The sequence below is a fragment of the Hoplias malabaricus genome, chromosome 4 (genome assembly GCF_029633855.1).
Source record: "Hoplias malabaricus isolate fHopMal1 chromosome 4, fHopMal1.hap1, whole genome shotgun sequence".
NCBI lineage: Eukaryota > Metazoa > Chordata > Actinopteri > Characiformes > Erythrinidae > Hoplias > Hoplias malabaricus.
The window spans coordinates 17,803,727-17,818,124 of record NC_089803.1 but is presented as its reverse complement, the minus strand read 5'-3'; the positions used below and the strand labels follow the sequence as shown (position 1 = coordinate 17,818,124).

Here is a 14,398-nt window from a genome sequence, read left to right as displayed (position 1 = left end):
AGTCGCCAATCCACCTGCAACGTGTGTTTTTGGACTGTGGGAGGAAACCCACGCGGACACGGGGAGAACACACCAACTCCTCACAGACAGTCACCCGGAGCAGGAATCGAACCCACAACCTCCAGGCCCCTGGAGCTGTGTGACCCGCAACACTACCTGCTGCGCCACCGTGCCGCCCGCTTTTCATTTATTTAATATATATTCATTTTATGGAGAAAATATTATAAACATTTAACACTGTCACATGACCCTTTTTTACTATTTTGGCCCTGAGGCCAATTGGACTCACATCTTGTATCTGTTGTATTGGGAAAGAATACATTCAGTTGGTTAAGTCTGATGTCCATACAGCTAACGGTTTAGTCAGTCTGATTAGAGTTATGGGAAACCCAAATGTAGCAAATGAGAACAAGAAACACCCTAAAATTTCCAATTTTAACACACTGTGTTTGAATTAATAAATAATAACACTGTTCACACATTTGAAACCATAAATCTTCGCTAAACTATCACTTTGAGAAGAAAATGGTCAAATATATTTGGGAAAATAAGATGCCTTTTATTGTGGTACATGTTTCTACTCCTGTACCAATTTGGGTACATGTGAAAACCACTCTAGATGGGAGTGGCATTGTAGGATTTTGAAGTTTCTTAAGACAGATTTCAGGTCATTGATGATTGACTGTGATCTCTGACTTGGAGGACATTCCTGTGAACTCATCTTTAACATGAACTTGTCCAGGTGTTGACAGTTCTGATTGCTGTCCATACTTTCTTTTGATGCAGTGTTATTACAAAAAAAGTTTCTGATCAGCTGCTAGAGTACTAAGTAATTTATTAAATAAACAATGTTTGGCCAAACCAGTCAGTGAAACCTTTTCTCGGTACACTTGGTCTGGGTTCAAAAGCTAAGCAGGAGGGTGGCACGGTGGCGCAGCAGGTAAAGTCGCAGTCACACAGTTCCAGTGTCCTGGGCTTTTAGGTTCGAGTCTGGGAGGAGCTTGGTGTGTTCTACCTGTGTCTGTGTGGGTTTTCTCTGGGTGCTCCAGCTTCCTCCCACAGTCCAAAAACACTAGCTGGTAGCGGGATTGGTGACTCAAAAGTGTCTGTAGGGGTGAGTGAATGAATGCGTTTGTCACCATGTGAAGGACTGGCGCCCCCTCCAGGGTGTGTTCCTGCTCTGTGCCCAGTGATTCCAGGTAGGCTCCGGACCCACTGTGACCCTGAACTGGATAAGCGCTTACAGACAATGAATGAATGAATGATTGGCTAAAGTTTGCATGGTATTCTACAAACTGACACTTTCTCTTAACCCATTTTATGGTGACATTCTCAAGGGCATTTAAGTTACAAGCCAACCTCTCAAACCATTAGAACACAGCTGCCTGTGAATGCAGTTGAGAAAAGTCGTGTTGCCTTATGCTGAAGTGGAAATAGGCCCTTGGAACAAGACAATGACCCCAAAAACATCAGTAAGCGAGCAGCATCTTGGTTCCAGACCTACAAAATTAAAGTTATGGAGTGGCCCAATCCCTGGACATTAATCTATAGAAAACCTGTGGGGTGACATCAAAACTGGTTCTGAGGCATGACCAAGAAATGCAGAGAAATTTCTGGCCTTTAGCAGAACTGTGCAGGACAAACTTAAGTGGATGTGCAGTAGTATGCAAATGTCTCAGACTCTTACAATTATAATTGTTTACAATAATGTATCTTCTAAATAAGAGTGTTGCTTGTATTAAATTATATATAATTAAATAACAAATAGGATATTCTTTTCTAAAAGAATGTTTTGTGAGCGACTGTGAAGAAAAAAGTTTCCAGATGATTTTCTTGATCACATGAATTTGTGAAATAAAAGCACACTTTATTTTGCATAATGATACCCTCTAATAAAACTGCACTGCCACAAGTCGAGATGTTAAAGGTTAAACCAATACATTAACACACAGAATATCACAAATAATTTTATTTTTTAGCACATTTCTTACTGCTCAGATAATAGCTTCTTAAATGTAATTTTCTCAAACAAAAAAAATTGCACAGTACTATGTAACTCAGTTTAATCCATTGAAAGCCTCACTACATTTTCCCACAAGTGAGCAAAAATATACATAAAACAAACCTAAAAAATTTTAAAAATTTAGCTTTTTGCTGCGGCTTCTCAGTCCAAGCGCTTCCTTATAAGGCAATCATTTGAAATTCATGAGTGGGGATTACAGTAATGGGATGTTAATTGCAAAAAAAATTTACACGTCCTCCCAATTTGCGAATATTTGGTATTCATTAATGTACACACCTTCTACTAAAACATTTCGGGAATGTCCACTTCTTTGTACAAAAGTGTTTTTACAAAGGTTTCATGAATGAGGCCAAATGCTATTATTCTGAATGCAAATGTATGTATGTGTATTTATTTATGTGTATGTACGCATTTAAATTTTCATATCATTTATTTTCTAAATGTATTTTTTAACATATTTATTTGTTATTTTTATTTATTGTTTCTAAATGCACACATGCTTTTTTTATTTAATTATGTATTGCAGGAGTCTAACACTTAAACATCACAGGCAGCCTGGTGCAGAGATGGGAGCAAAAACCTGCTTTTACAAAAATTATTTAAAACATTTAAGACATCATAAATTGTTCCATCAAAACATATTATTCCAGTTGTTCTCAAGATAGCTTTTTGCTGCGGCTCCTCAGTCCGAGCACTTCCTTATAAGGCAGTAATTTGAAATTAATGAGTGGGGATTACAGTAATGGAATGTTAATTGCAAAAAAAAAAAAAAAAAAAAAAAAAGATTTACACGTCCTCCCAGTTTGCGAATATTTGGTATTAACTAATGTACACACGTTCTACTAAAAAAATTCAGGAATGTCCACTTCTTCGTACAAAAGTGTTTTTACAAAGGTTTCATGAATGAGGCCAAATGCTATTATTTTGAATGCAAACGTATGTATGGTGTTTATATATTTATGTGCATGTACACATTTAGATTTGTTATACTTCATATAATTAATTTGATTTCTAAATGTATTGTTTTTTAAATTTTTACATCAAAACATACTATTCCAGTTGTTCTCAAGATTATAGTGGTCAGGCATCTCCAACCTGCCATTTTTAAGTACAATATCTGAAAGTGTAGTCACTGCAAAAATAAATAAATTCAAAATTAAAAAATTACATATTTGAAAAATTTGACAGGTTTTAGAACAGGTCAAGTACAGCATTACTAAAGAAAAAGACCTCAAGATAGAAACACAATGACTGAAACAATAACTCAACAATTCAAGAGACATAGCTGGAATTTTTTCCAGGCCATTTGTTACATCTTTATACAATGTCCCACATCCAGCTCAAAATAAAAATCTATCAATTTGCAGGGTGCATGAAGTAAATGCTAACACTTTCTTGATCACATGAATTTGTGAAATAAACACACTTTATTTTGCATAATGATACCCACTAATAAAACTGCACTGCCCCAAGTAGAGATGGTAAAGGTTAAACCAATAAATTAACACACAGAATATCACAAATAATTTTTTATTTTTTAGCACATAATTTCTTACTGCTCAAATAATAGCTTCTTAAATGTAATTTTCTCAAATAAAAAATTTTGCACAGTACTATGTAACTCAGTTTAATCCATTGAAAGCCTCACTACATTATCCCACAAGTGAGCAAAAATATACATAGAACGAACCTAAAAAGTACAGATTTGAAAAATTTTGCTTTTTGCTGCGGCTCCTCAGTCCGAGCACTTCCTTATAAGGCAGTCATTTGAAATTCATGGGTGGGGATTACAGTAATGGAATGTTAATTGCAAAAAAAAAAAATTACACGTCCTCCCAATTTGCGAATATTTGGTATTCATTAATGTACACACCTTCTACTAAAAAAATCTGATGTTTACGCAGCGTTCACAAATCTGGCGGAAAGTTTTTGAGAATGTCCACTTCTTCATACATGTTTTTTTATTAAATTATGTCTAACACTTAAAGATCACAGTTAGCCTGGTGCACAGATGGGAGCAAAAACCAGCTTTGACAAACCTTATTTAAAACATTTAAGACACAATAAAGGCATTTAAGACATAAAAAATTGTTCCATCCAGTTGTTCTAAAGATTATAGTGGTCAGGCATCTCAAACCTGCCATTTTTAAGTACAATATCTGAAAGTGTAGTCACTGCAAAAATAAATAAATTCATAATTAAAAAATTACATATTTGAAAAATTTGACAGGTTTTAGAACAGGTCAAGTACAGCATTACTAAAAAGACCTCAAGATAGAAACACAATGACTGAAACAACAACTCAACAATTCAAGAGACAGCTGGAATTTTTTCCAGGCCATTTGTTACATCTTTATACAATGTCCAACACCCAGCTCAAAATAAAGATCTATCAATTTGCAGTGTGCCTGAAGTAAATGCTAATTCTACAGATTTTAATGAAGATTTCATGACAATATTAAATCAATCACTTTTAACTTCTTAAAAACTACAACATCACAAATATCAGATTAATTTCAAGCCATCAGTAATTAATGGTCTTTGTATTCATCTTCAACAGTGGTTTATTCACAAATATTAGATTCACCTACAACCTAGTGTTATGATTGTCTGAAGCACAACCCATGTGGCATGTTGTATCACATCTTGAGAGCAATCACACTTTTCCAAATGTCCAATTTTTAAAGATTCTTGTGCCTAAGAAACCCTTCACACACACTAAAACGTTTTCTCCTCCATGTGAATGCGCTGGTGTGTTTCGAGAGTTCTCAGTCTACTGAAGCCCTTCCCACAAACTGAGCACTTGTGAGGTTTCTCTCCTGTGTGAATGCGCTCGTGTGACTGGAAATTCCTAAATTCATTAAAACTCTTCCCACAATCTGAGCACTGATACGGTTTCTCTCCTGTGTGAATGCGCTGGTGTGTTTTCAGAGTACTCCGTCTATTAAAATTCTTCCCACAGTCTGAGCACGGATACGGTTTCTCTCCTGTGTGAATGCGCTGGTGTCTTTGGAGACTACTCTTTTGATTAAAACTAGACCCACACTCTGAGCACTGATGCGGTTTTTCTCCTGTGTGGATTCGCTGGTGTCTTTGGAGACTAGTCTGTTGATTAAAACTTGTCCCACACTTTGAGCACTGAAATGGTTTTTCTCCTGTGTGAATGCGCTGGTGCGTTTGAAGATAGCTCATTTTAATAAATCTTTTCCCACACTCTAAGCAATGATACGGTTTCTCTCCTGTGTGAATACGCTGGTGTACTTGGAGTTTAAAATTTTCATTAAACCTCTTCCCACACTCGGAGCACTGATGTGGTTTGTCTCCTGTGTGAATGCGCTGGTGTATTTGGAGATTACTCATGTCATTAAAACCCTTCCCACAGTCTGGGCACTGATGTGGTTTGTCTCCTGTGTGAATGCGCTGGTGTGCTTGGAGATTACTCATTTCATTAAAACCCTTCCCGCACACTGAGCACTGATACGGTTTGTCATCTGTGTGAATGTGCTGGTGTGTTTGGAGACTACTCTGTTGATTAAAACTCTTTCCACACACTGAGCACTGATACAGTTTCCCTCCTGTGTGAATGCGCTGGTGTGTTAGAATATTGCTCAGTCTAGTAAAACTCCTCCCACACTCTGAACAGACATATGGTTTCTCTCCTGTGTGAATGCGCTGGTGCTCTTGGAGATTCCTCAGGCTGGTTAAAGTCTTCCCACACTCTGAGCACTGATATGACTTTTCTCTTGTGTGAATGCGCTTGTGTGCTTGAAGATTCCTCATTTCGTTAAATCTCTTCCCACAATCTGCGCACTGATACGGTCTCTCTCCTGTGTGAATGCGCTTGTGTGTTTGGAGACTACTCAGTCTATTAAATCTCTTCTTACACTCAGAGCACTGATGCGGTTTTTCTCCTGTGTGAATGCGCTGGTGTCTTTGGAGATTAGTCTGTTGATTAAAACTCATGCCACACTCTGAGCACTGAAAAGGTTTCTGTCCTGTGTGAATGCGCTGGTGTTTTTTGAGATTCCTAATTTCATGAAATCTTTTCCCACACTCTGAGCACTGATACGGTTTCTCTCCAGCATCTATGAGCTGCTGTATTTGGACATTACTCAGTTGATTAAAACTTTTTTCACACTTTATGCGCTGATTTGGATTCTCTCCTGTGTGAATGCGCTGGTGTGCTTCAAGACCACTTCGTCTACTAAAACTCTTTCCACAGTCTGAACACAGATACGGTTTCTCTCCTGTGTGAATGCGCTGGTGTCTTTGGAGATGGCACTGTTGAATAAAACTCTTTCCACACACTGAACACAGATACGGTTTCTCTCCAGTGTGAATTCGTTGGTGTATCTGGAGATTCCTCATATTAATAAATGCTTTCCCACACACTGAGCACTTAAATGGTTTTTCTCCTGTGTGAATGCGCTGGTGTGTCTGGAGACTACTCAGTTGACTAAATCTCCTCCCACACTCTGAGCACTGATGAGGTTTCCTTCCTGTGTGAATGCGCTGGTGTCTTTTGAGATTGCTCTTCAAATTAAAGTGCTTTCCACACTCTGAACAGGAAAACATTTTTGCTTTCTGAGTGCATACACTGGGTTTGCTTTAAAGAGCTGTCTTCATCAAAACTTTTCTGTCTGTATTTTTCAGTTTTTTGATGTTTCTTGATTAATTAGTGTAAGTAATGTAGAATTGCCTTGGACACTAGGAGTAGGAGAATCTGTGCAAAGAGACGTTTCTCTTTTCTGAAAAACAAAATCAAATACATGTAAAATATAAAAAAATGTTTTATTTTTAAACATTTGCAAAATATTAGATTTAGTGGTGGTTTGACACTACACACAGCACAATCTAAGTCAACACATGGATTATTTCAGGAGAAAGTCATTTTAGACCACATTTTTTTAATAGAAGTACTTGGCTGAACACACCTCATCACATGAACTCAATGCAAAAAGTACAACTTATCCTTTTTGTGAAAATATTGATAACTGGTGAACTGTGATTTACAACAGAACATTATCACAGACATAAAGACATTACCTGATCAGGGTAATCAAAGTGTAAATTTACATATGTCTAGTGCATGTATATTCATTCATTCATTATCTGTAACCCTTATCCAGTTCAGGGTCGCGGTGAGTCTAGAGCCTACCTGGAATCATTGGGCGCAAGGCGGGAACACACCCTGGAGGGGGTGCCAGTCCTTCACAGGACAATACAGACACACAGATACACATTCGCTCACACCTACGGACACTTTTGAGTCACCAATCCACCTACCAATGTGTGTTTTTGGACCATGGGAGGAAACCGGAGCACCTGGAGGAAACCCACTCGGACACAGGGAGAACACACCAACTCCTCATAGACAGTCACCCGGAGCGGCAATTGAACCCACAACCTCCAGGCCCCTGGAGCTGTGTGACTGCGACACTACCTGCTGTGCCACCGTGCCGCCCTGCATGTATATTATTTAATGATATTTAAATATTTTAATGGTAATGACAGTATTAACATTAAAAATACATTTGGTGCATAATATACTTACAATTTGTAGAAGAATTTCCATTTAAAATTTGACTGATAAAATATTTTATATTGTGATAATTTTAGATGTTGATCAATTTTGAAAAATGTATTGTGGTAAAATATTTGTTCATCTCGCCTCAGTCTGACTGATAATTCAGGAAGGTTATCAATAAACCTAAACCCTACTTGCTGTGGGGTATAATATGCTTGACCCATTACTGTGGATAAAGGTTTATTCTGACTGAAAAGTTGTTTTTGTAGAGACACTGACATATCCTTTCTCCGAGCAGTTGAGAGCTGCCTCAGAGATGAGGAAAAAGATGTGGAAATGAAAATAAGTCTCTTGAAGGAAGTTTGTACAATCAAAAAGGCACAATCCAGTTTTTACATCAAAGCTGGTAAAAATCTTACTCTATGTTCATGAGTTTGCATGTGGAATCACCTGATGTTTTCAACATCTTGTAGAAAAGAAAAAACTGTTTGATACAAATCAGTTTGCAAATGTTGTAGATTTTGTTGGGGGAAGAAAAATCAAGCCACTAGCTACTACCCTAACAAATAAAATATACCATGACACCTGAATTATGACAAATGTATGGAAAACCTCCATTTTCAGTTACTTGAAGGCAACGTTGTCACATCTGGGGAACTGCTGTTTTCATGGTTTGTTTATGTTCAGAAGATCTAATGTGGTATGATATGTTTTAGGGGAAAAACAACAATGAAGTTTAACCTGTCTGTAAGTTGTTTTTTTTTTTATTTCACGGTTTGAATTACCACAGAAACTCACACGGACCCCAGCCAAAGTTGCCAAAGTCCGGTGGAACTCCTGAACAACATTCAAACTCATGGAATATGTCAGTGTTTCTCAACCCTGTTTGTGAAGGCACCATGCCCTGCACATTTTATAACACCAACAGGAATTCTGAAAGGCTATATTCCTTAGTTGAACCAGCTGTGTTAGGAGAAAGCAATAAAAACACATAAGAGTTCGTCTTCAGGATCAAGGCTGAGATGCACTGACCTGTGTAACTTTTTAATTTTTGTTAAAGTCAAAAGCCTGTGCTAAGTGTCATGAGTTTTCAAGTGTTGGAAATGCCTAAAAACTGGCTGTTTAAATACTATTACTAATGGTAATGATAATAATAATTAATTCCACCAAATACAAAAGGGATTTTCACCTTCTTGGGCCCTTATTAAATATTTAATATTAGGAATGTTGTGTATATTCTCTTTTCTTTCCTGTACAAGTGATAAAACATTTTCTCTAGACCAGTCAGGGTTTTTGTGTGTGAAAGTCTGTCACTGAAAAACGATTCTCGTTTTTTTGCTACGTATCTATAGTCATATTTTATGTTCAGTTAAAAACGTTTTCCTTTGTTAAAGAGTATCCCTACCATGGGAAAAAAGACGCTGGGTGGATTTTCGTTTCCCTCCTTCAGGATTAAAACCACTGGGAGTCACGGCTAAGAGCTAACACTGCCCTCCTGATCTCAGTGAGGACAAAGCCCACACATTCATCTTTCTGTGAGAATGAATTACAAAACACAGTGTAAACACAGTGAAAGTCTTACACCGCTCTTTACCTTCAGTAAAACACGTCCTGATTCTCTCTCCAACAAAAACAGAGACGCAGGTCCATCCACACACCAGGAGTCCGGTCCTGCAGGAGTTTACACCTGCGCCCTCCAGCGTCCAGGAGTGGAATGAGAGGCTGTGGATCTAGCAAGGAAACTGTCCGTTATTTTTCAAACCGTCTACCGCAGCTAGCAACCCATTATGGAACAAATGTTTTAAAACTCCAGCACAAACGTAGCCGAGACTGAAAATCACGTCTAAAAAATTTAAGCATTCCCACTGAGCTAGCTTTTAAAGCAGAAACTATGGGTATAAATCCACAAAATTGACAGGTTAACTCAAAGTTGTGTCATATTAGGTCAAAAGTTTCAGCCAAACTCGTTAAAGTGTTTGCATTGCAGCTGTGTAAGTACAATACATGGTAAATTAAAAATATGAATTTGCATATGGCAGCCATTTTGTTTGGATTTATCAACTTTTTTGGGATAATTATCAGAATTCAGGCATGTCAGTTTTGAATTCTCATTAGAACAGGGAGATTAGCTCACAAGAGTAAATTTGAACAAATGTACCACCCCTGCCTCTCAGCGCTCCTTCTATAGTCACTCTATTAAAACACACTCATAAATTAATACACATTTAAAGAGTAGATCAAGAAATACGACAAAAACTATATTCAAGATAAATCAACAACTCTTAAAATAATAATACACCTAAATAACACTCTTCTGAATGTGTGGGTTTTTTCAGTTTGTCTGTATGTGATTCAATCTGAAAAAAAAAAAAAAACTAAACTTAAAAATCATTTGTTGCTCTTTAAGCAGAACAAGGCATATGGAAGATACTATATAAATTTTATCCAGGTACAAATTAAAACCACACTATGATCCTGATGATGTAGTTTGGATATCTGTAATTGTGAAATACTACTCTGCAGAGTTTTAGATGAGAGTAACATTTGGATTGTTAGCTTTCCTAACAGATTTCAGGACACTGATGATTGACTGTGATCTCCGATTTTGAGGAAATTGCTGTGAAATTATCATTGTCCTGAAATTCTCCAGCTGTTTACACTTCAGATTGTTGTCCATTCTCTCTATTTCCATGCAGTGTTATTTGAGGGGGGAAAAAAGCAAAGTAAAATCAAGCAAAGTAGAGGCTTCATTATGTTTATTTAACAATTAATGAGACTTACAAAAATTCTATATCAATGAATGTTCTACATGGTGTTTAAATGGAAATTAAGCAAAAGAATTTAGAGTAATACAGCTATATTAATGTTTATTAACCACTTAATGCAACCCAAACAACCCGACACCCATTTCCAAGGCAGCAACGCTTCAGCAACAAGTCTTCAAATCTTTCTTAATGAATGTATAAATATTTAAATCCAAATGTCTAAAGTTACTCCCACCCTCAGTGCAGCGATATTGCTTCTACTCTGTGTGAAGGCACTGATGATTTTTTTCAGATATATCCATCTAATAATACTTTTCCCATACTCTGGCATGAATGCATTTGGAGATTGCTCAGTCTGATAACTGAATTTCCCCTGGGGATCAATAAAGTATCTACCTACCTAGGTAGCTTCTCTTCTGTTTGAATTTTCATGTGTGTTTGGAGACTCCACATTTCAACACTCGGGCACTGATATGGCTTCCCTTGCTTTAAGTCAGCAAGATGTGGCTGGAATTTTTCCACACCCAACTCAAAATAGAAATCTAATCTTTGCAATGTACATGAAGATTTCAGGAGATGCAAAATCTACATCATCTTAATGAAGATTTGATGACAATAGCAGACCATTCTCTTTCATCCACGGCTCACATTCTTCAACAGTCCACTTTAGAAAACACTCCCAACCTGCTAGCAATAATCAGATTCATCTGCAATTATTAGATTCGTTTGAGTTTATCAGACACATCTGTGGTCTCCATATATATCTGCAATCATCAGATTTGATAAAAATAATTATTTGAATTACGTGCCACAACATAGCGATTAAAAGAGATTAATGAATGCATATGAATCACAATGTGCAGTAGCATTCCTTTTGTTTTAGGAGAATGCACTGATTTACTTTTAGATCCTTCTGCCTAATTACGTTTTCCCAAACTCAGAGCACTGATAGTTTTTTCTCGTGTGTGAATACGACGATGTGTTTTAAGGGTACTAAGTCTATTGAAACTCTTCCCACACTCTGAGCACTGATACGGTTTCTCTCCTGTGTGAATGCGCCGGTGTGTTTGGAAATCGCCAAGTCTAATGAAACTCTTCCCACACTCTTGACAGTAATATGGTCTTTCTCCTGTATGAATTCTTTGGTGCTCTTTGAGCTCCCTCTGACTCTTATAACGTTTCTCGCACTGTGTGCACTGATGTGGTTTCTCTCCAGTGTGAATGAGTTGATGTGATTGGAGATGAGTCAGCTGATTAAAACTCTTCGCACACTCTGAGCACTGATACGGTTTCTCTCCTGTGTGAATGCGCTGGTGTGTCTGGAGATTCCTCATTTCATTAAAACTTTTCCCACAGTCTGAGCACTGATATGGTTTCTCTCCTGTGTGAATGCGCTGGTGTGTGTGCAGACTACCCAGTCTATTAAAACTTCTCCCACACTCTGAGCACTGATAAGGTTTCTCTCCAGTGTGAATGCGCTGGTGTCTTTGTAGATTGCTTAAGTGATTAAAACTGTTCCCACATTCTGAGCACACGTACGGTTTTTCTCCAGTGTGAATGCGCTGGTGTGTTTGGAGATTACTCAATTGATTAAAACTCATTCCACACTCTGAGCACTCATACGATTTGTCTACTGCATGAATGACCTTGTGTCTTCGTAGATTCCTCATTTCATTAAAACCTTTCCCACACTCTGAGCAATGATATGGCTTCTCTCCAGTGTGAATGCGCTGGTGTGTTTGGAGACTACTCAAACTACTTAAACTCTTTCCACACTCTGAGCACTGATATGGTTTGTCTCCTGTGTGAATACGCTGATGTGCTTGCAGGATACACAGTCTATTAAAACTCTTCCCACACTCTGAGCACTGGAACGGTTTCTCTCCTGTATGAATGATCTTGTGTGTTTGCAGGCTACCCAGACTACTAAAACTCTTTCCACATTCTGAGCACTGAGGCCTTTTGTTTCTTGAATTAAGGCACTGGTGGCTTCTTAGTTTAGTCTTCGAATGAAAACTTTTTCCACACTCTGAACAGGAATGCAAATTCTCTCCTGTGTGAATGTGCTGGTTTTGTTTGAGAGAACTGTCTTGATTAGCATCCTCACCGTCCAAGCAGTCATGTGTTTTAAATTTGTCTGTACTTGTCTCTATTTGTTTGTCTGATGTATTAACGTGGGGAGTAGTCGAGGACGTTTCCTTAGAAATGGAGCTTCCACACACTGTATCCTCGCATTTCATCTCTTCTGGTTTCAACATTGTGATATAGTCCTCTGGGGGGATTGGTATTGGTGAAAAGAGAACTGTCTTGGACACTAGAAGCTGGAGAAGCCTTGGAAAGAGGTGTTGCTCTTTTCTGAAAAATAAAAAGGAAAATTTAAATTTAATACAAATTTTTGTAGTAATATGCCACTACTTTGAGTACAGTCTCAGATCCTGAGTCAAGATGTATTCATCCAGGATAAGGTCACTTTTTTTGCTGTTGTTGTTAAATGTACTTTTTTGTGGCAGAAGACACTGGAGATGCATTAAGCCGCTGAACACCACAAAAGAATTTGGTTGTTTTCATTTTAGTGAGAATAATTAAACATCTCGGTACAATTCAGAAATTGACATTTGAACTGCATTCATCCATAGCCTTTCCAGTAAAATAAGAATTTATAGGTCAGGTCAGGATGCCCATGGCAAGTGTGGGTTAAAGTGGTATAAAGTATCCCATTTTATAAAAATATATTGGCGTGGTGTTTGGGATACTCTCCAGGGAGAGTCTGATGCCTTTCTTCACTTAAAATTGCCAAGAGCAGACTACTAATGCAGAATAAAAAGATACAGATAAAGATACAGGTAAATTAAACCAGAAAATCTCTGGTGTATAAGCACCTCAAGTGTTGGTATTTTGTAGACTGAAGCTGTTTTCACATATGAACTGTAGGGAAATTCTAGAGAAACTCCAGAGTGGGGCTTTCACACATGCTAGGGCACAGCAGATTTTGTGTGTCAGAAATGTTCTTGGCGTGGGGAATGTGCTGCATGCTTTAGGCATGGGGCAGTGCACGTGCAGAAGAAACTGTGGAGCATTAGTGGCTCAACTCTCACATGCACTGGTTCTGACTTTACCAGGACTCTTTTCTCAGGGGCTAGCAGGATAAAGTGTGTAAAGTCCAGGACAAGTGTTGCAGGCATTCACACATACAGTTCCTTCAAGTAAACTCTGCAACATTTTTTACCCCGGAAATGTTATCACACAATCTGGGATTACTCCCCAATCTGTTACACGTGTGTGTGTGTGTGTGTATGCAGAGCAACAGGTGGTTTACAGTTTGTAACTGTAGAATTAAAATATACACTTGTATGGTCAGTAGAGCTGATAAATTGGACAACGAAAGTAGATATAGCTGTTCCTAATCAAATGATGATTCAATGTGTATGTGTAGAGGAGAAAACTTTAGCCTGCTGGTGTGTAGATAAAGCAAAATATTCAAAAGTAATTTATTTCGGGAACAATTAATAACGTCAATGGACGTCAAAAATACGTCTAATAATCGTCTTTTCAACTTTAATTTTCAACCTTAAGAGAACGTTGATTAGACGGCAGTAATTACGTTATTTCAACGTTGAATCAACGGCTAAATGTTTACTGGGAAGGCTTTGTCAGACTTGTTTTTGTCCATATATCTTAATACATTTGTTTGTATGGAAAACACTGGCTATTTTATTTGGTATGTCTTTATTGTCGTCTTTGTTCCCCTTCGTTTAGGAATATCTGTGCCATGTGGATTGTCACTTCTCTCCAGGATTACAGACAGAAACTGAGAGTCACAGCTAGAGCTAACACTATCCTCCTGATCTCAGTGAGAACAAAGACTCCACACAGTCCCTTTTCTGTGAGAGTGAGTTACAAACACAGTGTAAACAGAGTGAAACAGTCTCACACAGCTCCTTACCTTCAGTAAAACACGTCCTGATTCTCTCTCCAACAAAAACAGTCCGAGAAACACAAATCCAGCTCCAGACCAGGAGCTCCAGACCTGCAGGACTTTACACCTGCGCCCTCCAGCGTCCTGGAGTGGAATGGGAAGCGGTG

General features: G+C 38.0%; 1 protein-coding gene and 1 long non-coding RNA gene across 4 annotated transcripts in view; one reads left to right on the top strand and one right to left on the bottom strand.

Moving 5' to 3' along the window:
* LOC136693699 (uncharacterized) overlaps positions 1-9,039 on the top strand; it is a 39,908-nt gene extending 30,869 nt beyond the window's left edge. For both annotated transcript variants that reach the window (XR_010802091.1, XR_010802092.1), the window contains exon 6: positions 7,153-9,039. This is a non-coding gene — a long non-coding RNA (uncharacterized lncRNA). The remainder of the gene's footprint in view (positions 1-7,152) is intronic.
* Positions 1-14,398, bottom strand: part of LOC136693693 (zinc finger protein 585A-like) — a 20,685-nt gene extending 6,287 nt beyond the window's left edge. The window contains exons 1-3 of one of the 2 annotated variants that reach the window (XM_066666819.1): positions 14,259-14,398; positions 11,520-12,670; positions 4,763-6,597 (exon numbers count right to left, since the gene is read on the bottom strand). In XM_066666819.1, the coding sequence (XP_066522916.1) occupies positions 4,763-6,597; positions 11,520-12,573 (2,889 nt within the window). In that variant the 5' untranslated portion in view covers positions 12,574-12,670; positions 14,259-14,398. Of the gene's footprint in view, positions 1-3,569; positions 6,772-9,144; positions 9,259-11,519; positions 12,671-14,258 lie in introns of those variants that run through there. The other variant, XM_066666818.1, reaches the window with a different exon arrangement.